Source organism: Coregonus lavaretus (assembly GCF_964263955.1).
Source record: "Coregonus lavaretus genome assembly, chromosome: 31".
NCBI classification, from domain to species: Eukaryota; Metazoa; Chordata; class Actinopteri; order Salmoniformes; family Salmonidae; genus Coregonus; species Coregonus lavaretus.
Window position 1 is genome coordinate 23645568 of NC_140018.1, and position 25774 is coordinate 23671341.

The 25774-nt window shown below is 45.3% G+C and overlaps 1 protein-coding gene across 1 annotated transcript in view; it reads right to left on the minus strand.

Moving 5' to 3' along the window:
- fam184ab (family with sequence similarity 184 member Ab) overlaps window positions 1-22462 on the minus strand; it is a gene marked incomplete at its 3' end in the record, with an annotated part of 157216 nt that extends 134754 nt beyond the window's left edge. Inside the window, exon 1 of the mRNA XM_084149574.1 lies at window positions 22280-22462. Coding sequence (XP_084005700.1) covers window positions 22280-22459 — 180 coding nt within the window. The 5' untranslated portion in view covers window positions 22460-22462. The remainder of the gene's footprint in view (window positions 1-22279) is intronic.
- Window positions 22463-25774: the final 3312 nt, after the last annotated feature.

Genomic DNA, 25774 nt, shown 5'->3' on the forward strand with positions numbered 1-25774 from the left:
ACAGCCCCAGGACAACAACAACAACAACAACAACAACAACACAATTAGACCCAACCAAATCATGAGAAAACAAAAAGAGAATTACTTGACACATTGGAAAGAACAAACAAAAAAACAGAGCAAACTAGAATGCTATTTGGCCCTAAACAGAGAGTACACAGTGGCAGAATACCTGACCACTTTGACTGACCCAAACTTAAGGAAAGCTTTGACTATGTACAGACTCAGTGACCATAGCCTTGCTATTGAGAAAGGCCGCCGTAGGCAGACCTGGCTCTCAAGAGAAGACAGGCTATGTGCACACTGCCCACAAAATGAGGTGGAAACTGAGCTGCACTTCCTAACCTCCTGCCAAATGTATGACCATATTAGAGACACATATTTCCCTCAGATTACAGCGATCCACAAAGAATTAGAAAACAAACCCAATTTTGATAAACTCCCTTATCTACTGGGTGAAAAACCACAGTGTGCCATCACAGCTGCAAGATTTGTGACCTGTTGCCACAAGAAAAGGGCAACCAGTGAAGAACAAACACCATTGTAAATACAACCCATATTTATGTTTATTTATTTTCCCATTTGTACTTTAACTATTTGCACATTGTTACAACACTGTATATATACATAATATGACATTTGAAATGTCTTTATTCTTTTGAAACTTCTGAGTGTAATGTTTACTGTTAATATTTATTGTTTATTTCACTTTTGTTTACTATCTACTTCCCTTGCTTTGGCAATGTTAACACACGTTTCCCATGCCAATAAAGCCCTTAAATTGACAAATTGACAATTGAGAGAGACCCAGCTAAGCTGATCCCAATAGCTCCATCCTCTCCCTGTGCATCCCATCCCAGTATTGGGCTCCAGCATACACAACTTAATAAACCCAATTAATTTTAGTAGAAGGTTTTATCCTGTGGAGTGAGGGCTGAAGCCAGAGGATCAAAGCTGTGGAGATTACTGCCGAGTCTCCTCTTTGAGCCTGGTCAGAACAGAGCAGAGCAGACTGACAGCCTCTCATGGGCAGAGGCACAAAACAGGAGCTTCCCCCAGACACCAGGGTGTTACGCATTTTAACTCTGCCCGCCTCTCCTCTCCTCCTCAGACACACACTGATCAGTGCTCTGGAGTCCATGCACGTCCACAGCTTTGGCTCACACACACGTGCACACACTATCACCTCACTCACTTCTGCCCAACAAAGGAGTCTAATCAATAGAGATGCTATAGGCACAGACACAGAGAGACATTTGGACAGATTGGCTTCATTGGCATTTATCTTCTATGTAGAGCCAAAGCAGTGTGGCTATCAGACTGGAGGATAGATAGAGCAGACTGATCAGTCTTCTGTGGTCTGCATACAGCTGATAATGAGACAGTCAGGAGGACTCTTCAGAGGCATCCCTTTTCTTTCACGAACAAATCTGTCCTCTCTTATTCAGGTAAGAAAGCCCTCACCAGGATTTGCCAAATCACCGCCTTTTAAAACAGCATAAAAAAAGAGTTACTGTAGTACAGGGTTTCCGTTAGCAGGGAATTGCTGGCTTTTGGACAATATTACATTTTTTAAGCCAATAAATCAAACTGTTGTTGCCCAAAATGACTGGGAGAAAAGAAATCCCCTTGCAAAATATTTTTTTTATTCATTGATGGAAATACCAGTCAATCAAAATACATTTTACTGTCATGCTTATCGATCTATAGATTAATTTGCATTATTTAGTGGAATTAAACTGTCCGGAGTGTTTTTTTCGTTAGTCATTATGTATGTTTTTTATCCAACACAACTATGACACGCACACAGAATACAGAGCCTATTTTGAGCTGGATTTTCCTGTGGCTCCTCACCTGGTTGCTGCTTGAGTAAAACATAAACTGGAACACGTTGTCATACACATCGATCCAGAGCATCCCAAACGTGCTCAACGGGTGACATGTCTGGTGAGTATGCAGGCCATGGAAGAACTGGGACATTTTCTGCTTCCAGGAATTGTGTACAGATCCTTGCGACATGGGGCTGTGCATTATCATGCTGAAACATGAGGTGATTGCGGCGGATGAATGGCACAACAATGGGCCTCAGGATCTCGACACAATATCTCTGTGAAATCAAATTGCCATCAATAAAAAGCAATTGTGTTCTTTGTCCTTAGCTTATGCCTGCCCATACCATAACCCCACTGCCACCAGGGGGGAACTCTGTTCCCAACGTTGACATCAGCAAACCGCTCAACCACATGATGCCATACACGCTGTCTGCCATCTGCCCAATACAGTTGAAACCGGGATTAATCCATGAAGAGCACACTTCTCCAGCGTGCCAGTGGCCATCGAAGGTGAGCATTTGCCCACTGAAGTCGGTTACGATGCCGAACTGCAGTCAGGTCAAGACTCTGGTGAGGACGACGAGCACACAGATGAGCTTCCCTGAGACGGTTTCTGACAGTTTGTGCAGAAATTCTTTGGTTGCGCAAGCCCACAGTTTCATCAGCTGTCCGGGTGGTTGGTCTCAGACGATCACGCAAGTGAAGAAGCCGGATGTGGAGGTCCTGGGCTGGCGTGGTTACACGTGGTCTGCGGTTGTGAGGCCGGTTGAACATACTGCCAAATTCTCTAAAACGACGTTGGAGACGGTTTATGGTAGAGAAATGAACAACAGCATGGTTGGCAACAGCTCTGGTGGACATTCCTGCAGTCAACATGCAAATTGCACGCTCCCTCAAAACTTGAGACATCTGTGGCATTGTGTTTTGTGACAAAACTGCACCTTTTAGAGTGGCCTTTTATTGTCCCCAGCACAAGATGCACCTGTGTAATGATCATGCTGTTTAATCAGCTTCTTGATATGCCACACCTGTCAGGTGGATGGATTATTTTAGCAAAGGTGAAATGCTCACTAACAGGGATGTAAACAAATTTGTGCACAACATTTGAGAGAAATAAGCTTTTTGTGCTTATGGAACATTTCTGGGATCTTTTATTTCAGCTCATCAAACATGGGACCAACACTTTGCATGTTGCGTTTATATTTTTGTTCACTATACATCTTTTTCTCAACTGGTAATTGAAGCACGCCTCCCTTTCACCATTTAAGTGCAGGCAACAGGTTATCAGCACATCACCCACCATTTTACAACATGAGCTGGAGGCAGTATGCATTTGGAAAGCATACTTAACCTGTATGTTTTATTTTATATTATAAGGCATGTCTTACCTTGCTTCAAAGTAGCCTATAGCCAAAATCCTACCATAGAAACATGGAGGCAATTATTTTATAAAGACTTCATAGGCGACGCCATTAGTTTCAAGATTGGGGAAGTTTACAATTTATCCTACCATTTCTACCGTTCTGCGTGCCAGTTTCATAAGCGCATTTTCGTGGAACAGTTTCATCTCAAAATCAATGTCCCATGGTTAAGCATAAAAATCTGAATTAAAATTATACAAATCTAAAATCACCAGCCTCGAGGGGGAGATTGTTGTAAAGATTTTTCCAATAGCTTACTGTGAGGAACTATAGTTTTTATATATTATATATTTATATAAAATATGTAAGAAAATACACTTACCTACATTTCTGTGCAGCAGGCCACGTACTTCTATGCGTGTTCAGGCGCAACCGCTCCCTCAACATTATCAGGACAGAGAAACCAGACACATGCTCATTGCTCACATGGAGCACTCCAAACAAAAGACAATGAAAAAATTGACAAATCTCATAAATGATGGTTATGAAATAAACCAAAACTTGTTTCTCACAAGTGTAGCAGGTTGTGAACTCTGCAAACAATGTTTCCACTCCGAGAATGAGAACAGTAAATGACTGTAATTAATACATGCATTTACAGATGAATGTCTCCAAATGACAGGGATTAACGGTACATTTACTACTGGTGACATATGTAATGGGGAATTTATAAAAATCTAAAATCAAAGGGCAAACAATTCACACAATGAAACAATGAATGCGCAAGAATTGGCAAGAGCCAGCTGAGCCACTCTGGTGAGACTCGCCTATATCTTCGCCACACACCCCTAGCCTGCTTGTCTCAACATTTTAAATTATACTCAAGACACAATATCTTCACACATATTTTAGATGCTTTTCACTGACAGCCGCAACTCAATAATCAGCTAGGCCTATTGCCACACGCTCTGCCCACATTGCGGGCTTCCCAAATCGGTATAGGCCTAGGAGCTTGTGATTTGAAACAATCCACTGCTATTTTTTAAAAGAAGCTAATGATCCTCGATTCCTCTGTGGCTAAGTCATGCTTTCTGGTGAAGTATTTTTAATGACAGTAGTAATTATATAATCTTGGCACATTTATTTCCATTTACTTCCCATTTACTGTTCTATTGGTTTTCATATCAACTTTTTTTCATGGTCCAGAAGCCAAAGGCACAATCCTAGTCATATTAGCAACCCATCCTAGTTGTTGCATCTTTACATTCCCCCTCTTTCTAAGTTTCTAACAGAGATTTTCATCTCTGTCACATCTCTGTCACATTTATTGACTACCAGACCATGTACATATTTTTTTTTTCTGAGGTCTTAGTGTCAAGCAAAGAGGCACTGGGTTTGAAGGAAGGCCTTGAAATACAGCCACAGGTACACCTCCAATTGACTCAAATGATGTCAATTAGCTTATCAGAAGCTTCTAAAGCCATGACATCATTTTCTGGAATTTTCCAAGCTGTTTAAAGGCACAGTCAACTTAGTGTATGTAAACTTCTGACCCACTGGAATTGTGATACAGTGAATTATAAGTGAAATTATCTGTCTGTAAACAATTGTTGGACAAATTAGTTGTGTCATGCACAAAGTAGATGTCCTAACCGACTTGCTAAACTATCGTTTGTTAACAAGAAACTTGTGGAGTGGTTGAAAAACGAGTTTTAATGACTCCAACCTAAGTGTATGTAAACTTCCGACTTCAACTGTATAATCGACAGCATAATTATTAACTTGACCATGCTTAAATATATATTCAATGCAGTGGAGGCTGCTGAGGGAAGAACGGCTCATAATAATGGCCGGAACGGAGCAAATGGAATGGTATCAAACGCATGGAAACCATGTGTTTGATGTATTTGATACAATTCCACTGATTCCACTCCAGCCATTATCACGAGCCCGTCCTCCCCAATTAAGGTGCCACCAACCTCCTGTGATTCAATATCTGATTTGTTATTGTTTCCCATCTACCAATCACAGAACTTCTTTATGAGGCTTCGAAAAGCTCCCTGTTCTTTGTAGTTGAATCGGTGCTTGAAATCCAATACTTGACTGAGGGACCTTGCAGATGTTGTACGTATGGGGGACAGAGGGAGGTGTAGTCATTCAAAAATCATGTCAACCCCTATTATTTCACACAGAGTGAGTCGATATGACTTATTATGTGTTTCTTAAAGCCAAATGTTACTTCTGAACTAATTTAGGCTTGCCTAAACAAAGGGGGTAAATACTTATGCAACAACTATATTTTTGTTATTTAATTTGTATTAATTTTATTTTCACTTTGACAGAGTATTTTGTGTAGATCAATGACAAAAAATTACAATTAAATCTATTTCAATCCCACTTTGTAAAGCGAAACAAAATTAAAATACAAGTTCAAGGGGGTGTAGACTTTCTATAAGTGCGCACACGCACACGCACACGCACACGCACACGCACACGCACACGCACACGCACACGCACACACACACACACACACACACACACACACACACACACACACACACACACTCACACTCTCTCTCTCTGTCTGTGCCACCTCTCTCCCTCGTTAGGCCTGTCTGAGAGGCAAAGGAACATCATGAAACCCTGTGAAGGGTGGTGGGGGCTGTGGGAGAGGCCAGTGAGCCAGGCCTGAATGAGATCCCTAGATCAGACTTCTCTAAAACAGGCTTTATAGTGTAGTAAAGGAAGAGAGTGGGCTGACACAGCTCACCTGTTTAATGTCTCACAGAGATAGGCCCTAAAAGCCAAATGACCACAACTAGGACTACAGCCATGTACCATAAAACCCTCAGGTTTTACAATAACTCACATTCTATTACTGTATTACAGAGACACACTTCCTCAATGACGTCATTATTTCAACTGTCAGGGGTTTGGTTCCTCTGCTAAGTTCTTACCATTGAGAGTTTCACTTTGAGCTAATTCCAGCCTGCTCTATCGTCTGTAGTATTAGCATTTATGCAGAGTTGGCAGCACCACGTTTGGTGTTAAAACCAAGTGAGATGTTGACCAAGGCCAGTAAAACAGATTTGTGGCGGAGCGCAGGAGAACTGATTATAGAGAGAGGAGAGAGTAGCACTCACGATCACACTTGTTGTTGGGCGAGCCCAACACCCGAGCCAAGACATTTAGAACCATTCAACTCCAAAGACCTTGGAGAGGCCTGAAACAATGCGTTTAATACCATTGACTTTACTTCACAGTGTTTAAATGTGAGCGGAGTTTCCCGCTCATCGCTCATGGAGCCGCTCTGGCGCTCCGCATCCTTTCCAACTGCTCCTGCTAAAAACCGCTCCGCACTCAAAGGACAAAAACTGCAGCTTAAAATTCACTCATTCATTAAAATCACAATTGAACCAACACCCATCTATTTCTGTGATTACCTGGACCCACCATTTGGTTTTGAAGTATTGAAACCAAACCATATGATTTGAATGAAAAGTATTTTTAATAAAACATGAAAGGGGGAATGTAAGAAGCACTTATCATTTCAAATAGGCTACATGTCATATTAGACAGCATACCCAGACAGGGAGCCTAATTATTTAGGCTATATTATTTCAATTATTTCAAGGCTATAGCCTACAAAGAAATACATTGTGAAGCATTTGTGAGTGCGACACAATAGGTTGGTAGGGACATAAAGGGCTCAGCATTTAAACAACATTTAGTTGTATTAAATCATTATAGTCTATAAATTGCACATATAGGCTGTGACTTACTTAGAATTAAATACAAATTAAAGGAAAAATGCCTTTTTAGGCTCAGTCTACAGTGCCTTTGAATTCATTTTTGTTACGGTTCGGCTCTGTTGGTCCTGTTCCTGTTGGTGTTCCTTTCCCTTTTCTCCCCTGTGTGTGTTGTTTGTGTCTGTCTCCCCCTGCTGTGCAGTCAGAGGTTCTAGGTCAGCGGGCGTGGCCATTCTATCACCAGAGCAGTTACATCAAGCTGCAGCTCATTGGCACCAATCAAGCAGCAGATATCTACCCGGGCTGGACACCTCTCCAGCGCCAGTTCGTTCCTACACTTCCAGTGGTAACTTGGCCCGTACAGCACTCTCAGTGTAGTTGTACTCTCTCAGTATTATTGTTGTTCCTGCCACGTTTTGTAACCTGTCTCTCCTTCGACCAGATCTCGTCTGTTCCTGCTGCCTGCTTGCCTGCCTGCCTGCCTGCCACTCCCACGCCGCTACCTGCTCCTCTGTTGCCTGATATCCTCGTTATCCAGCTCTCAGGACTACTGGCTCTCCACTCCACTCAGCTCCTACCCCAGCCTGAAGCTATTCCACCCTGACTACTTACCTCTGCCAATACACGTTGAATAAACTACATCCTTATTTTACTCTCTTTGTCCGTGTGTCCGTCTCTGCACCTGAGTCCCCCACCCAACCTAACAGAACGAACTGGCCAAACATGGACTCAGCAGAGATGCCACATGAAACAACGGAGGATGGCGTACAACACGCCCTCCATTCACAAGGAGTACTATTGGGACAACACGACCAACTCATCCGGACTCTATTGGATAACAACCAGCAGTTGTTGGATCAAGTATCTCATCTCACCTCTCAGGTAGTTAACCTGGTAACACTCACTACCCTTTCTCCCTCTGCTTCTCCTCCGCCTGTTCCTCCTACAGTGGCTCCAGGCTCGGCTTCCGCTCCTGCCTTTCGGGAACCCCCTACAACCGCACCCGAACCTTTCACCGGGGATCTGAACAAATGCCGTGGTTTCCTGCTTCAGTGCCGCTTGGTGTTCCAACAGAAGCCCCTGTCTTTCTCCACGGAATCCTCAAAGGTACATTACGCACTGGGGTTAATGAGGGGCAAAGCTTTGATGTGGGCAGAAGCGGCTTGTTCTACTCAGCAGATTACCAGTCTGTCGTTTGACGATTTTTCCTCTCAATTGAAAGTTGTGTTTGATCACCCGGACTATGCCGGAACCGCCACAAAGAGACTATTGAAGCTACGACAGGGCACGGGTAGCGTGGCTGAGTACGCCATTGATTTTTGGACCTTGGCAGCCGAGTCCAAGTGGAACGACGAAGCTCTTCAGGGAGCGTTTGTTAACGGTCTAAGTGACACAATTAAGAATGAACTAGCTGTTCGTGATGAGCCTGCTAACCTTCATGTTCTCGTTTCCCTTGCTACACGAATAGACAACAGGCTACGGGAGAGGAGACAGGAGAGGGGCGGTCGGGTCCACACCTCTAACGGGGCTCCCTCGCTTTCTGCAGTCCAAGCTACACCACCACTCGGACACCGACCACACACCTCAGCGGATTCCTCCACGGAACTAGACGAGCCTATGCAGCTGGGCCGTGCTCGTCTGTCCCATGTCGAAAAGGAACGGCGCATACGGGCTGGTGAGTGCATGTACTGTGGGGACCGCACTCATTTCCTGGTTAACTGTCCGATTCGCCCAAAAGACCAAGCTCGCAAGTAAAGGTGGGCGTACTTGCGAGTGTTATACCAGACTCAATGCCCACAGCACCCCGTCTAGTGATCCCAGTTACAGTCCAGTTCAGGAAGCTATCTCTCCCACTAGCTGCTCTCATCGACTCTGGTGCTGAGGATAGTTTTATTGACGCTAGCCTGGTTACTCAGGCTGAGATCCCTGTTCAGCCCCTGCCTAAGCCTATAACAGTAACCACTATTGACGGCCATCAGTTTGCCAACATCACCCACCAAACTGTCCCCGTTTCTCTCATGCTGTCCGGCAATCACAAAGAAACCATCCAGTTTAAAGTAGTCTCCTCCTCGGCCTCCCCCCTTATCCTCGGTTTTCCCTGGCTTAGCCTTCACAACCCCCATATTGATTGGCAAAACCACAAAATACACAGTTGGAGCACTCACTGCCATTCTGTTTGCCTTGGGTCGGCTATTCCGCCCTCGGTCGGCTCCCCTGCTTCCCCTGTCAAAACCCCAGACCTCTCTTCAGTCCCGGAGGAGTACCGGGACCTGGCCGAGGTATTCAGCAAGTCCAAGGCACTTTCATTACCACCTCATAGGCCATACGATTGCGCTATTGAGTTACTGCCTGGAGCGCCTTTGCCGTCCAGTCGGCTTTTCAATCTGTCCCGTCCTGAGAGGGAAGCTATGGAAACCTACATAGGCGACTCCCTAACCTCTGGCATCATTCGTCCCTCATCGTCCGCTGTTGGTGCTGGGTTCTTTTTTGTTGAGAAGAAGGACAAAACATTACGCCCATGCATTGACTACAGAGGACTTAATAACATCACAGTCAGAAATACATACCCCCTGCCTCTCATCAACTCAGCATTTGACTCCCTTCATGGTGCCACTGTGTTTACCAAACTCGACCTACGGAACGCTTACCACCTCGTTAGGATCAAGCAGGGAGACGAATGGAAGACTGGGTTTAATACCCCTCTCGGACATTTTGAATACCTAGTCATGCCATTCGGTCTCACTAACGCCCCAGCAGTGTTTCAGGCCATGGTGAACGATGTGTTGAGGGATTTTCTACACCGTTTTGTGTTTGTCTATTTGGATGACATTCTGATATTCTCTAAGTCACAGGATGAACACGTCTCCCACGTCCGTCTGGTTCTCCAACGCCTCATGGAAAACAAACTGTATGTGAAGGCAGAAAAATGTGAGTTCCACCGGCAGTCCGTCCCCTTTTTGGGCTTTATCATTGAGCGGGGACAAGTGTCACCAGACCCTGACAAGATCAGAGCGGTTGTGGAGTGGCCCACACCCACGTCTCGGAAGCAGCTACAACGCTTCCTGGGCTTCGCCAACTTCTACCGCCGCTTCATCAGGGGTTTCAGCCGAGTGGTTGCCCCCCTGACCAAGCTCACCTCCCCTAAGGTGCCTTTCCTGTGGACGCCTGAGGCCGAGTCAGCCGTGAGTACATTGAAGAAACTGTTCACTACCTCACCTGTTCTGATTCATCCTGACACTAGTTTGCAGTTTGTTGTGGAAGTGGACGCCTCAGATTCGGGGGTGGGGGCTGTCCTGTCACAACGTTCCCCCACGGACCAGAAGCTCCATCCGGTGGCTTTTTTCTCCAAGAGATTGACCCCTGCTGAGAAGAACTACGACGTGGGTAATCGGGAATTGCTTGCTGTCAAGTTGGCGTTGGAGGAATGGAGGCACTGGCTAGACGGAGCAGAGCAACCCTTCATAGTCTGGACTGACCACAAGAACCTGGCTTACATCCAGTCGTCCAAGAGGCTGAACTCCCGTCAGGCCAGATGGGCTCTGTTCTTCAGCAGGTTCAAGTTTATTTTGACATATCGTCCTGGCACACGTAATGTCAAGCCTGATGCTCTCTCCCGCCAGTTTACAGACACTGAAGACTCCAGCAATCCTGAATCTGTTCTGCCCGCTTCCTGTTTGGTGGCGGCTGTGGGGTACCAACCGCCATTGTTCCCGTCTCAGGAAAGGGAGTTAGCCGTTCCGTCTGTTCAGGATAACCTTCGTCGCTGCCGCAAGGTGTGGGTGGACACCCGTGAGGCCCTTCTACGGACAGCAGAGAGTAATAAGAGGGTGGCGGACAGGCACAGGGTAGTCGCTCCACAGTTCCAGCCTGGTCAGCGAGTCTGGCTCTCCTCCAGCAACATTCCCCTGCGCACGGACTCCCGTAAGCTGTCGCCCCGATATTTGGGTCCTTTTGAGGTCGAATCCATCATCAACCCTTCGGCTGTTCGGTTGAAGCTTCCCCAGGCCATGAGAGTCCATCCTACATTTCACGTGTCCCAGCTGAAGATGGTCTCCTCCAGTCCTTTGTGTCCGCCGGTGGATCCCCCTCCGCCACCGCGCATTATTGACGACCATCCAGCCTACACGGTTCGGAGACTGCTGGACGTCCGAAGGCGTGGTAGAGGGCTTCAGTACCTGGTGGACTGGGAGGGATACGGTCCCGAGGAGAGGTCCTGGATTCCCAGACGTTTTATTCTGGATCCTCAGCTAGTGAATGACTTCCATAGGGACCACCCTGACAAGCCGGGTGGGTCGCCGGGTGGCGCCCGTTGAGGGGGGGGTACTGTTACGGTTCGGCTCTGTTGGTCCTGTTCCTGTTGGTGTTCCTTTCCCTTTTCTCCCCTGTGTGTGTTGTTTGTGTCTGTCTCCCCCTGCTGTGCAGTCAGAGGTTCTAGGTCAGCGGGCGTGGCCATTCTATCACCAGAGCAGTTACATCAAGCTGCAGCTCATTGGCACCAATCAAGCAGCAGATATCTACCCGGGCTGGACACCTCTCCAGCGCCAGTTCGTTCCTACACTTCCAGTGGTAACTTGGCCCGTACAGCACTCTCAGTGTAGTTGTACTCTCTCAGTATTATTGTTGTTCCTGCCACGTTTTGTAACCTGTCTCTCCTTCGACCAGATCTCGTCTGTTCCTGCTGCCTGCTTGCCTGCCTGCCTGCCTGCCACTCCCACGCCGCTACCTGCTCCTCTGTTGCCTGATATCCTCGTTATCCAGCTCTCAGGACTACTGGCTCTCCACTCCACTCAGCTCCTACCCCAGCCTGAAGCTATTCCACCCTGACTACTTACCTCTGCCAATACACGTTGAATAAACTACATCCTTATTTTACTCTCTTTGTCCGTGTGTCCGTCTCTGCACCTGAGTCCCCCACCCAACCTAACAATTTTTTGAAACACGAGTTTGGCCAGAGTCTGTGGCTTCAGGCTCATGAGATGGTGCCTGGAGAGCAGGCCAGTAGCGCAGAATATCCTCTCCGCCATTGCAGAGCCACTGCGGATTTTAAACACCCTTTTGTAAATATTTAACTCTATGACAGTAGCTAAAGCAAGGGGCTATAGCAGCGCACAAGTAGACTACAAATGCATGCTGGGCCGGGCATGCCCTGACCTCGTGAATTGAGAGCTACTGGAGTAAAATTTGACTGGGCGAGAAGGCCGACGCTCCAGCCTTTGGGAATCTTGTTCCGCGCTCCAGTCAAATTGGGCACGCTCCGCTCCAGCTTCACTCACATACTCTGGCCTCTATATACAATACCAGTGGTTTTCAACTTGTGGTCCGTGGAACAATGGTGGTCCGCGGGGGCATTGCAGGTGTTATATTTTTTAAACAATTTATTTTCTTTCAAAAATAATAACAGTTGGGAGTATTAATGGTATTATAAGCAATTTTACATTACCCTTCACAATACAAATTGTTAATAATATAGGCCTTTAATTAGTTACACTCACTGCTAAAATGGTAAATTGGACCATTATTTGAATATTATGTAAACAAATATTATGCGACTCCGTAAATGGTGGTCCTCAAGAGCTTTTGACGGTGATTTGTTGGTCCCCGGAACGGAAAAGGTTGGGAACCGCTGCTCCATACATCAGATACCCTGTGGCTCTGTGAGTGAAGAATTGGATGGGGGTTGAGGTGAAAGCATCTTCACATTGATTGTGCATTGTGTGATAGTGAGAAGCAGCTGACAGCTCTTGCTGAGTTGGCTGAGTCATTGGGAAAAACCAAGGAGTCAGAGCAGAGGCCAGATAGTGGCCAACAGACACACACACCAAAGTGTGGAAGCCTCTGGAAGACTCTCTATGTATTCACAGTGCTTCTCTTCATTTTGTTCAGACAGTCTAGCTCAGCCTTTAACTCTGTGGAGCAACCAACCAACATCACCCTGACCCAAACAAAAAGAACAACAGAACAAGTTGGAGGGAGAGAAAGCGAAGCTTGGAAAACAGAGAAACAGAAAATTCAGGGAGATATGAGACCGTTAGACTCAGACAGAGCGCATGCAGCAGTGTCTTCCAGTGCGCATGGTAGGACAGGTCCTGACCCCAGCCAATCCGTTTCTCACTGATATGATTCGCTTTACAGCACCTGGATGACTGAGCTGGCCACCTCGGCAGCCCCCTGCCCAGCAGGCAGCCCCCTCCAGACTGCACCAACTCGGCATGTTAATGTGGCAGCCATTAACTGGACATTAAAAGATAAGTCCGGCCTAGCCGTTCCGTTCTTCTCCTCTCCTCCGAGCCAGCCAGAGCCAGCAGTCCTCCTCTTACTGTAGCTCATTCCTTGCCCCACGCCTCCCCTCTTATGGACTGCAGGTGGAAGGGTTCTCGAGTCAACCGCTTTTAACTTGGCGCCCTCTGATGCGAAAAGGCCAAGTCATATCGTCTCTCTGTCATCTTAATTGGAACATTTCTGCAAGTCGTGGGTGCTGGTGAGGCGGCCTGTCAGCACTAAGGCACGGCTCCTCTGATTAGTGCAAAAGGAAAAGCAACCTATCCTTGGGTACTAGGTCCTGTACTGCACAGCCAGCTACAGGCTGATGTAATCAGGCAGAGGTGCACCAGGGGTAGGCTAGATCTGACTGTACTCCCTTTGACAAGGATGTAGAAGAAAAGGGCAAATGTACTGGTAGATTGATTTATGTTTAAATGAAGGGGGAAAAAACACAATTCCTCGAGCCTGGGAATCAGAAAATCTTGTTTTTATTTTATTTTTTAGAATGGACAGGGAAGTGGATTCCTTTATCTCTCTGCCCTCTTCTGTTTATGTTTTTTGTCGTTAATAATGGCACACAGTCCCTTAGCGTGGGGTTGATGCAGAGAGGTGAGGCAGCAGAGAGAGGCGCAGACTGGGCTGTGATAGCGGAGGGCCCTCCGGGGGTCCTTGGGGAAAGGCCCCTGACCCTGGCCCCTTCCACAAGGCTTACTAATGCATACAGCATCATCTCTCTGTAACCATGAGCTGTACACTCTCGCCTGTAGTCCCTCCACCAGTTAGAATATTCATTTATTTAGGTTATCTTGTTTCACAAACTAATGCTCTCCCTACCCTCCTTGTAGGAGCAGGATGTATTCTGGCTATGTGTGCTGTTATAAGCCTTTTGTGTGTGTGTATTTGAGTGTGTGTGCATGAGAGACAGATCAATGTGTTGAAACCGGCAGAAAAGCCTGACACTAATACGTGTAAGAGTGAGTCTGTAAGAGGAGGATGCTTGAGAAGCCAACCCGCAGGGTGTGATCGCTGACAATATTGTGGGGAGACAATGTGCAAGAGACAATAAACCAAATTAAATCATCACATGGGACAATATGAGGCCAATAGAAAAACAATGAGCATTGTAGACTAAAGCCCATCGCATGTGAGAGGATGGGGCATCATATTTCTCTAAGTCCCTCCCAAACCAGCAGGACATTAAATACAGAGTGAAATATGAACTAGGCCACATTGAAAATTCACATCGTGCTGCAAGGGTGCAAATGACCATGAAATTCATCTGTCAACAGAGGAAACTGGCACTTTAGTGTTGGAGAGGCCATCAGCCTGAACCAACAACGTTTGCTTTGAAGTCTTTCTAGGTGGGGGGAGGAGATCATCAGAAAGTATGACATCCAGGCCCCCAGAGTCCGGTCTGGAGCGTGAAGTCACAAGCTCTGCTGGTCGGCTACTGCCCCTAGAAAGCCGGAAAGCATTCACACCCCTAGACTTTTTCCACATTTTTTGTTGTGTTACAAAGTGGAATCAAAATGGATTTAATTGTAATTTTTTTGTCAACGATCTACACAAAATACTCTGTAATGTCAAAGTGGAAGAAAAATTCTAACATTTGTAAAGAAAATTATGAAAAAGAAAACACTAATATATCTTGATTACATAAGTATTCAACCCCCTGAGTCAATACGTTAGAATCACCTTTGGCAGCGATTACAGCTGTGAGTCTTTATGGGTAAGTCTAAGAGCTTTGCACACCTGGATTGTACAATATTGGCACATTATTCTTTAAAAAATGTGTCAAGCTCTGTCAAGTTGGTTGTTGATCATTGCTAGACAGCCAGTTTCAAGTCTTGCCATACATTTTCAAGCCGATTTAAGTCAAAACTGTAACTAGGCCACTCAGGAACACTCAATGTCGTCTTGGTAAGCAACTCCAGTGTATATTTGGCCTTGTGTTTTATTGTCCTACTGAAAGGTGAATTTGTCTGTTGGAAAGCAGACTGAACCAGGTTTTCCTCTAGGATTTTGCCTGTGCTTAATTCTATTCCGTTGCTTTATTTATTTATTTTTACTCCGTAGTCCTTGCCGATGACAAGCATACCTATAACATGATGCAGCCACCACCATGCTTGAAAATATGAAGTGTGGTACTCAGTGATGTGTTGGATTAGCCCCAAACATAACGCTTTGTATTCAGGACATAAAGTTCATTTCTTTGTCACATTTTTTGCAGTTTTTTAGTGCCCTATTGCAAACAGGATGCATGTTTTGGAATATTTTTATTCTGTACAGGCTTCCTTCTTTTCACTAAATTCACCATTGCCCTCATGGTGAAATCCCTGAGCGGTTTCCTTCCTCTCCGGCAACTGAGTTAGGAAGGACTCCTGTATCTGTGTAGTGACTGGGTGTATTGATACACCATCCAAAGTGGAATAAAAAAAACGTCCCCATGCTCAAATGGATATTCAATGTCTGCTTTTTTTTTTACCCATCTACCAATAGGTGCACTTCTTTGCGAGGCACCTCCCTGGTCTTTGTGGTTGAAAATCTCAATTTAATCAATTTGAAATTCAGGCTGTAACAAAAAAAGTCAAAGGGCGGGAATACTTTCTGAAGGCACTGTAAATTACGATCACTAGAACGCCCCCCCCCCAAAAAATTTGCGCAACAAATTGAGATATTTCATAAAATAGTGATCCATCGACCATGATCCTTTGCTAGTTATGGCCACTTTCACCATGATCCGTAGCGATTTTTTGTTGCCATTCAGCACCATTGAGCAATATGGCGCGCTTCAAATTCAAATACATCCAGCTTCATGCGCCATCGGTGGTTTTTCATAGGAATACGTGGATGACGTCTATCTACTGGTTTTAATGTCTATGATGACATCTTATCCTTGTCATACTGCATGACATCTCTGAACATGGCCATGGCAACATCATGCATGGATGGGCAGTCAGTGAGCAGCACACACAAGTGTAAACAGGAATATGTTTTACACAGATGATCAATGATGAGTCTTAACTCGCCGTGAGACTGAGCTGGTCGAGTCGAAATTAAGGGTTTAATAACGCACGGGGGAGCACAAGTTTGTGACGCAGCCACCAGTCAAACAGTCAGTCATGTTCTGACCTGTGCTGTCATTAGTTGTGGCCTTCCTGTGTTGTCATCAGCTCCCCACCTGACACCTCCAACCTGCCCTCTCTAATCTCCACCTGTCTTTGTTCTTGGGTGTTTCCTCACATTCCTGTAGAAACTCAGTACAGTACAGTACGGTCCCCCTAACAACAAACAGCCAGCCAGCTCAAATGGCCTTGTCAAATGCTTGGGGAAATTTCATTAGAAATGCATAGGTTACTTTTACACTCATTGGCCAGAAGGGTATTGTTTCCTCGGCTTCATTGCTGCCTGGAGTCTCTAGAATACACTTGAGGTGGAACAATTGGAGCTAGAAGCACAGAACTTTCCAGGCTAAACAATGCATTATTGTCCCAGAGGTGTGTTCTGGCAGACGACAGATGAGCAGCATGTACAGTATGGCAGTGACCATTTACCACAGATTGCATCACACAGTCGGTGGTGAATCAGAGACAAGTTGAATCATATTTCCTGTGATAAGGGTGTGCCATGGGGTGTGAAAGTATCTTAATGAAATCTGACGTGGGATTGTGACAATCAGCCAAGAGCATCCTGCCAAGGTTAATAACAACTCCTGCCTTTTTCAACAGCAGGGTTCGATCTTGACAGTTTGTTCATTTGATTTCGCCTCCTCTCTGAATCCTTCTGGGAGAATAATTGAAATCATTTTAAATATCCCCAGTGCCTCCAGGTAAAGTCATGGCCAATTTGTGTTCTCAAAGAACAAGCATTTTTCCTCACCACAAAATAAAATAATTTCCTAGTTCTAGCCTAGTTATTCTCTCCATAAATTACATATTTCAAAGAATGAGTTTTCAGATGTCCTTTCTTGCAAGCCCTCTGCAGCACATCATTGTTCGAATCCTTGTAGTACGTTTGCTAACCACTTATAGGTACTGTAGCGTTAACATGCTTACTCAGAGTAAGGGTTTTCTATTAAGCCTGCAATGCCATTTCAGTCCCTATCTGAGGTCCACCAGATAAGGCTGAAGCGGTTTCCTAAAATAACATATTGTTAAGGTTCCTCCCAGTCCCACTACCTATTGGAACTAAGCCCTGGAGCCCAGGGTCGTAGCCATCTGCTCTGCAGCATGGCCCATCCTGCCACCTGATAAAACAGAGAAATCTAATCACTTCTAACCCCTGGATTATGGCACAACACATGCAGGCGTTGCAGTGCACTATATTCCCCTCTCTGGCAGGGATTCACTGGGGAGAGGGGATGGACGGGAACACCTGGCACGGCTGGGAGAAACATATTCCTTCAAGTGTTGTCATCACTTTACACAGAGCAGCCCGCTCCATTGCAGAAGTAAACACAGTGCTGGGAGCTAGCTGGAGCTAAATCAGAGGTGGAATGAAACGAAAGTGAAACATGCGCCAGTGACCATGTTAACAGGGCAGTGCTTGGGTAACAAGTGGTGCTGAGAAGGCTACCACTCTGGCTACCACTCTGCCTCCAACTGGCTCTTGGCTCCAGATCACTCTGTAAAGGCAGTCTTGTTGAACTTATGTGGGAATCTGAATCATGAAGATACACTAGATACACAAAAGTGTGTGGACACCTGCTGGTAGAACATCTCATTACAAAATCATGGCATACTGCCAACTAATTTTGGCCATGTAGTATACAATAGACTTATTAGTAACATAATATATAACATGATCTACATAAATGAGGAAACACCCAGAGTTTAACTGTACTGTGTTGGCCTAACCTATATTGTTGTAGTTTGCCAAGAGTGAGCAAAGCTGTCATCAAGGCAAAGGGTGGCTACTTTGAAGAATATCAAATATCAAATATATTTCGATTTGTTTAACACTTTTTTGGTTACTACATGATTTCATATGTGTTATTTCATAGTTTTTTCATGTCTTCACTATTATTCTACAATAAAGAAAAACCCTTGAATGAGTAGGTGTGTCGAAACTTTTGACTGGTACTGTACATGTCCGCATAATAATCAGTTTTCAGGTGCTTTTGTCTATAAACCCATTACAGGACTCATTAGCAAAGCTAAGGACAAAGGATTGGTCAAGGCCAGATGCTTCAGAAAAATATGCATCTTAATACCTGCATGATATTGTCTTGAATTATAATAAACTGGTTGCTATGGAAGCAATAGCCTACTTACAGTCCTGACAGCCATCCACTATAAAATGCAACGGACACTAAAATACAGCTCTCACGCAGGCAGTCGTACAAGAAAAAAATCATTTTACAGAAAGGATTTTGTTCAAGCGGTGTGACACAAGTTCTGGTGTAAAATGACCAATAAAGTGAGTCTCGTAATATTGTACAGAAATATAAATCCCATTGATATTAAGCTGCCTTTCAAATAGATAATTACTGTAGGCTAAAATATGGCTCCTCAGTTTGAAATGCCCTTGCATCCAAAATGTTTTTTGCTGCATCACTTACAGTATTCAGGTGAGAGACAGAAACAAAAATGTACTGCTGTGCCTCTCCAAAACTCTTGATCGTGCCGTCTTTAGCCAACTCTCTTGCTATCTCTCTCAGAATGACCTTCTTGATCCAAACCAGTCAGGTTTCAAGACTGGTCATTCAACTGAGACTGCTCTTCTCTGTGTCACGGAGGCTCTCCGCACTGCTAAAGCTAACTCTCTCTCCTCTGCTCTTGTCCTTCTAGACCTGTCTGCTGCCTTTGATACTGTGAACCATCAGATCCTCCTCTCCACCCTCTCCGAGTTGGGCATCTCCGGCGCGGCTCACTCTTGGATTGCGTCCTACCTGACAGGTCGCTCCTACCAAGTGGCGTGGCGAGAATCTGTCTCCGCACCACGTGTTCTCACCACTGGTGTCCCCCAGGGCCCAGTTCTAGGCCCTCTCCTATTCTCGCTATACACCAAGTCACTTGGCTCTGTCATATCCTCACATGGCCTCTCCTATCATTGCTACGCAGACGACACACAACTAATCTTCTCCTTTCCCCCTTCTGATAACCAGGTGGCGAATCACATCTCTGCATGTCTGGCAGACATATCAGTGTGGAGGACGGATCACCACCTCAAGCTGAACCTCGGCAAGACGGAGCTGCTCTTCCTCCCGGGGAAGGGCTGCCCGTTCCATGATCTCGCCATCACGGTTGACAACTCCGTTGTGTCCTTCTCCCAGAGTGCAAAGAACCTTGGCGTGACCCTGGACAACACCATGTCGTTCTCCGCTAATATCAAGGCGGTGACCCGATCCTGTAGGTTCATGCTCTACAACATTCGGAGAGTACGACCCTGCCTTACACAGGAAGCGGCACAGGTCCTAATCCAGGCACTTGTCATCTCCCGTCTGGATTACTGCAACTCGCTGTTGGCTGGGCTCCCTGCCTATGCCATTAAACCCCTACAACTCATCCAGAATGCGGCAGCCCGTCTGGTGTTCAACCTTCCCAAGTTCTCTCACGTCACCCCGCTCCTCCGCACACTCCACTGGCTTCCAGTTGAAGCTCGCATCTGCTACAAGACCATGGTGCTTGCCCACGGAGCTGTGAGGGGAACGGCACCTCCGTACCTTCAGGCTCTGATCAGTCCCTACACCCAAACGAGGGCATTGCGTTCATCCACCTCTGGCCTGCTGGCCCCCCTGCCTCTGCGGAAGCACAGTTCCCGCTCAGCCCAGTAAAAACTGTTCGCTGCTCTGGCACCCCAATGGTGGAACAAGCTCCCTCACGACGCCAGGACAGCGGAGTCACTCACCACCTTCCGGAGACATTTGAAACCCCACCTCTTTAAGGAATACCTGGGAAAGGATAAAGTAATCCTTCTACCCCCCCTTACCCCACCCCCCCAAAAAAAATGTGTAAGTCGCTCTGGATAAGAGCGTCTGCTAAATGACTTAAATGTAATGTAAATGTGCTGTAAAGCTGAGAAATATGAAAGTCTTGCATCTCAATGAGCTGCAAAATACTGTAGTGTCTACCTACTCTGAATGACACTGCAAACGCTATGAATCAGGACCTTACTGCAGGGAGTAAGAGACAATGTTTTCACCAGACTAGAGCATCAGCAACACACAATGGAGCTGCCTTCTAATGCTTCTGTAGGGCAGGTTAGATTTATCCCCTTTCAGACCATGTCCACTACTGCAATGTTCCGACTGAGTTATGACCTGGACAAGAGGACACTTGCCACTAGTCTGTGTCTGTTTGATATAGAGGTTATTTTGCCACTAGTCTGTGTCTGTATCCAATGTAGAGGTTATCTTTCGGACATTAGTGCACTGATTTTTCTAAGAAAATGTTTGTTGAAGTCTGTGTCTGTTTGACAGGGAGGAACAGGAAAATAGATTTCTTAACAGATGTTGCACAGACAGAGGGGCTGCTGGGGTCTCCAAAACACAACAACATGGCCACACCCTGTTTGGGTTAGTTGGAGGTAGGATGCAGCAGCTGTATTGCTCCTTATTGAATGACCATGCCTTTGAATTGGTTGTCAAATTGAAAACCGCAAGGCTAGAGTATGCAAATACTAGCCTGGTGGCCCAGTCTGTCTTGTGCTTTAGCCAACTAACTCACATATAACGTACTGAAATGTGAAACCCTGCCACAAGCAAAAGCTGGGCCCACTTTAAAGGGTTAATAGCCCATAGGTCAGGTTATAGACGGGTTGGTTGTTTAGCAACAAAACCGACACATGCGCAACTATGTTGAAAAACAGACAGGGTTGGCTTAGACTGTTTACAACATGTAAACTATATTTAGTCTCCAAATGTTTAATGAAAACATAAATACATTTGCACAATGAGCACTTGTTGTCTCTCAAATACATCGTTACAGTTGTTGGTTAGCTAGCTAGCAAATTTTAGCCATATTAGCATAGACATGAGTCAAAACAGGACATGGTATCAATAACATACAACGAGCTGAAACAAGTCACCTACGATTCCCCACAAGGCAGCTTCTCGTCGTTTTGTATGATATGTTACGAATTACAATTCACAATTCGTATTATATGTTATGAATTAGCAAAACATACAATATGTTACTAATTTGCTAAACATATGGCATGTTACGAATTCTAGCTAGGTGGCTAGGTGGCTAACATTAGCTAGCTGGCTAACATTAGCTCGGTTAGGGTTAAGGTTAAGTTTAGGAGTTAGGTTAAAGGGTTAAGGTTAGGTTTAGGGTTAGCTAAAAGGGTTAAGGTTAGGGTTAGAGGATGGGTATGCTAAAAGGGTTAAGGGAAGGGTTAGGTAACATGCTAAGTAGTTGCAAAGTAGCTAAAAAGTAGTAAGTAGTTGAAAAGTTGCTAATTAGATAAAATACTAAAGTCGCCTGTGATGACATTCGATCTCGTAACCTTTGGGTTGCTACACGTTCGCGTTATACGCCCACCCATCCACCCAGACCAACCACCCTACTTTCATTTTTGCCTTAATTAACCATCTGTTATATGTAACTATACCAATCCTAACATATCATACTAATTTGAGTATCCCGGATTGACATTTACTATGTTACATCTAGTCTATGAGACCAGGCTGGGATGGGATACTTTCCTCCTCAATTAAATTAACATAGGCTATATTAAAATGGGTAACAATTAAATGTTCTTAAAATGTGTGTGCGTGTAATCACACTGATCGCGTAAACAGCTGTCAGAACAGAGGGTTAAAAGTTATTTTTATTGAGCACTAGTACAAGATGATGTGAGTACTACTGTAATAACGTTCCGTGTTCAATGTTATGTTTGCATACGTATGACCAAACTAGGCATATCATTCTGTAAGAACTGAATACTTGCTAGCTATATATATAAAATAATTGAAACATTTTGCGTTCTGTATAGTCAGAGCATTGATTCGCTGATGCCGGATGCGAGGACTGGACTACCTCCTCAGCACCCGAGCCTTGACAAGTGCAGCAGCATTACAGCACCTGATTAAGGACCGGTCCATTGGTACCCGAATAGTAACAATCCTTACCTTTGTCAGCTGTGCTATTTTCTTGCTCATTTTGAGGTGCAGATCTTGGGTATATTCCATGGTGATGCCCGCCTGGTAAAACATTGTAGATGATGAGCCAGAATTATATTTCCCTGCTCCGGACGATTGATTGCAAGCTGCAGGGCTGTAGTATTGCTGCCAACCCGCTCCAGTCGCCATCTTCACGATCCTTCAAATGTTGTTACTATAAGAATGTGATGTATCAATGACAATAGCACAATGGTCAAAGCAGGTTCCCCTGCAACAGGATCTTTCTCCTCAAATCCGTAAAATAAAAATACATCAAGACATCAATCTTTCAACTGCTTGATAATATCAATGTCTGTCATTTTCTGCTGGTCAAAACTAATGCAATACAGTTGCTGTTAGCATAACGTTAAAAACACATGACAATGTAGTATTTTGCCCTTATTTGCTGCAAAGCGCAATTAACACTGCCTAAGGTCTTCATCACAGAAATGTTGCCGTTTCATGAAGCTGTCCTCAGCATTACCTAGCTAACGTTAGCTAACGTTAGGTGTAGCAATAGCGTTCCTTTGACCACACTCAAATTGTTGATATTATTCGTTTTGTATTTGGCAAGCAAGGAGTCACCTGGCGCAACGTTGAACCCGATATTTACACCGGAGAAACCCGGTCCGTAGAGAGGTTTCTTCAATTCATAGCTAGCTTGTATCAGCTCTTGTGTGTGTGTGTGTGTGTGTGCGTGTGTGTGTGTGTGTGTGTGGGGGGGGGGGGGGGGGGACGACGACTCTGTTACCATGGATGACTTCAACAGTTTACGTTACTGTCAATGACGTCAGTTCCGTTCGTTTTCACTCTCTCTCCCGTCGCTTTCAATGATACGAGAATTTTTTAGGGGGTATAGCTACGATGGGATCAGAGTCGGGGGACACATGCCTTACATTTCAATAGAGTGTTAATCAAAACATGAAACAAATATTGTTGCATATTTGTGTGTGTGTGTGCGTGTAGCCTATTTGTGCATGTTGCAAGATCACATTCATTATGGGATGTGTGTGTGATGAGGACAAAGCTGGTCAACAATCAAGCTTGCTGCCTGCATGCCTGGAGTACTTATACACTGGAACATTTCCACTGAGCTGGTCTTAAATCCCTACACATTGGAAGAGAATCCTGAAGCAGATTTAATATCAAATCAAATCAAATCAAAATGTATTTGTCACATGCGCAGAATACAACAGGTGTAGACCTTACCGTGAAATGCTTACTTACAAGCCTATAACCAACAATGCAGTTTTAAGAAAAATAGGGTCAAGAAAAATATTTACTAAATAAACTAAAGTAAAAAATAAAAGAGCAACAATAAAATAACAATAACGAGGCTATATACAGGGGTACCGGTACCAAGTCAATGTGCGGGGATACAGGTTAGTCAAGGTAATTGAGGTAATACGTACATGTAGTCAGGGGTAAAGTGACTATGCATTTTTTACCAGCAGCATAAAAAAATGAAAATAGTCAGGGTATCCATTTGATTAGCTGTTCAACAGTCTTATGGCTTGGGGGTAGAAGCTGTTAAGAAGCCTTTTGGACCTCGACTTGGCGCTCCGGTACCGCTTGCCGTGTGGTAGCAGAGAGAACAGTCTATGACTAGGGTGGTTGGAGTCTTTGGCAATTTTTAGGGCCTTCCTCTGACACCGCCTGGTATAGAGGTCCTGGATGGCAGGAAGCTTGGCCCCAATGATGTACTGGGCCAACGCACTACCCTCTGTAGCACCTTGCGGTCGGAGGCCGAGCAGTTGCCATACCAGGCGGTGATGCAACCAGTTAGGATGCTCACAATGTGCAGCTGTAGAACTTTTTGAGGATCTGACCCATACCAAATCTTTTCAGTCTCCTGAGGGGGAATAGGCGTTGTCGTGCCCTCTTCACGACTGTCTTGGTGTGCTTGGACCATGTTAGTTTGTTGGTGATGTGAACACCAAGGAACTTGAAGCTCTCAAGCTGCTCCACTACATGAGCTTTGAGGGCACTATAGTGTTGAACGCTGAGCTGTAGTCAATGAACAGCATTCTCACGTAGGTGTTCCTTTTGTCCAGGTGGGAAAGGGCAGTGTTGAGTGCAATATAGATTGCATCATCTGTGGATCTGTTGGGGCGGTATGCAAATTGGAGTGGGTTTCTGGGATGATGGTGTTGATGTGAGCCATGACAAGCTTTTCGAAACACTTCATGGCTACAGACGTGACTGCTACGGGTCAGTAGTCATTTAGGCAGGTTACCTTGGTGTTCTTGGGCACAGGGACTATGGTGGTCTGCTTGAAACCCACTCAAAGAACTAGAGTATCCCACTCAAACCATAGTTCAGTTCATAGTCCTTCCTCTAATTCTGATTTTTCTGTCTGATTTCTTTCACTCTCCCTTGAGGACTAGCCTATCTGGCACACATAGTATTAGCTTCCCATTTCTCTTATGCTTGGGACCAAGACAGGGAGCTGACATGTTAGCCTTCCCTAAAGCAGGGTTTCCCAAACTCGGTCCTGGGGCCCCACCTGGGTGCATGTTTTGTTTTTTGCCCTTGCACTACACAGCTGATTAAAATATCCAACTCATCAGCTGTGTAGTGCTATGGCAAAAAACAAAAAAGCTGCTTTGCTACAACATCATCGTCATGTACACTGCTCAAAAAAATAAAGGGAACACTAAAATAACACATCCTAGATCTGAATGAATGAAATAATCTTATTAAATACTTTTTTCTTTACATAGCTGAATGTGCTGACAACAAAATCACACAAAAATTATCAATGGAAATCAAATGTATCAACCCATGGAGGTCTGGATTTGGAGTCACCCTCAAAATTAAAGTGGAAAACCACACTACAGGCTGATCCAACTTTGATGTAATGTCCTTAAAACAAGTCAAAATGAGGCTCAGTAGTTTGTGTGGCCTCCACGTGCCTGTATGACCTCCCTACAATGCCTGGGCATGCTCCTGATGAGGTGGCGGATGGTCTCCTGAGGGATCTCCTCCCAGACCTGGACTAAAGCATCCTCCAACTCCTGGACAGTCTGTGGTGCAACGTGGCGTTGGTGGATGGATGTCCCAGATGTGCTCAATTGGATTCAGGTCTGGGGAACGGGCGGGCCAGTCCATAGCATCAATGCCTTCCTCTTGCAGGAACTGCTGACACACTCCAGCCACATGAGGTCTAGCATTGTCTTGCATTAGGAGGAACCCAGGGCCAACCGCACCAGCATATGGTCTCACAAGGGGTCTGAGGATATCATCTCGGTACCTAATGGCAGTCAGGCTACCTCTGGCGAGCACATGGAGGGCTGTGCGGCCCCCCAAAGAAATGCCACCCCACACCATGACTGACACACCGCCAAACCGGTCATGCTGGAGGATGTTGCAGGCTGCAGAACGTTCTCCACGGCGTCTCCAGACTATGTCACATCTGCTCAGTGTGAACCTGCTCTTATCTGAGAAGAGCACAGGGCGCCAGTG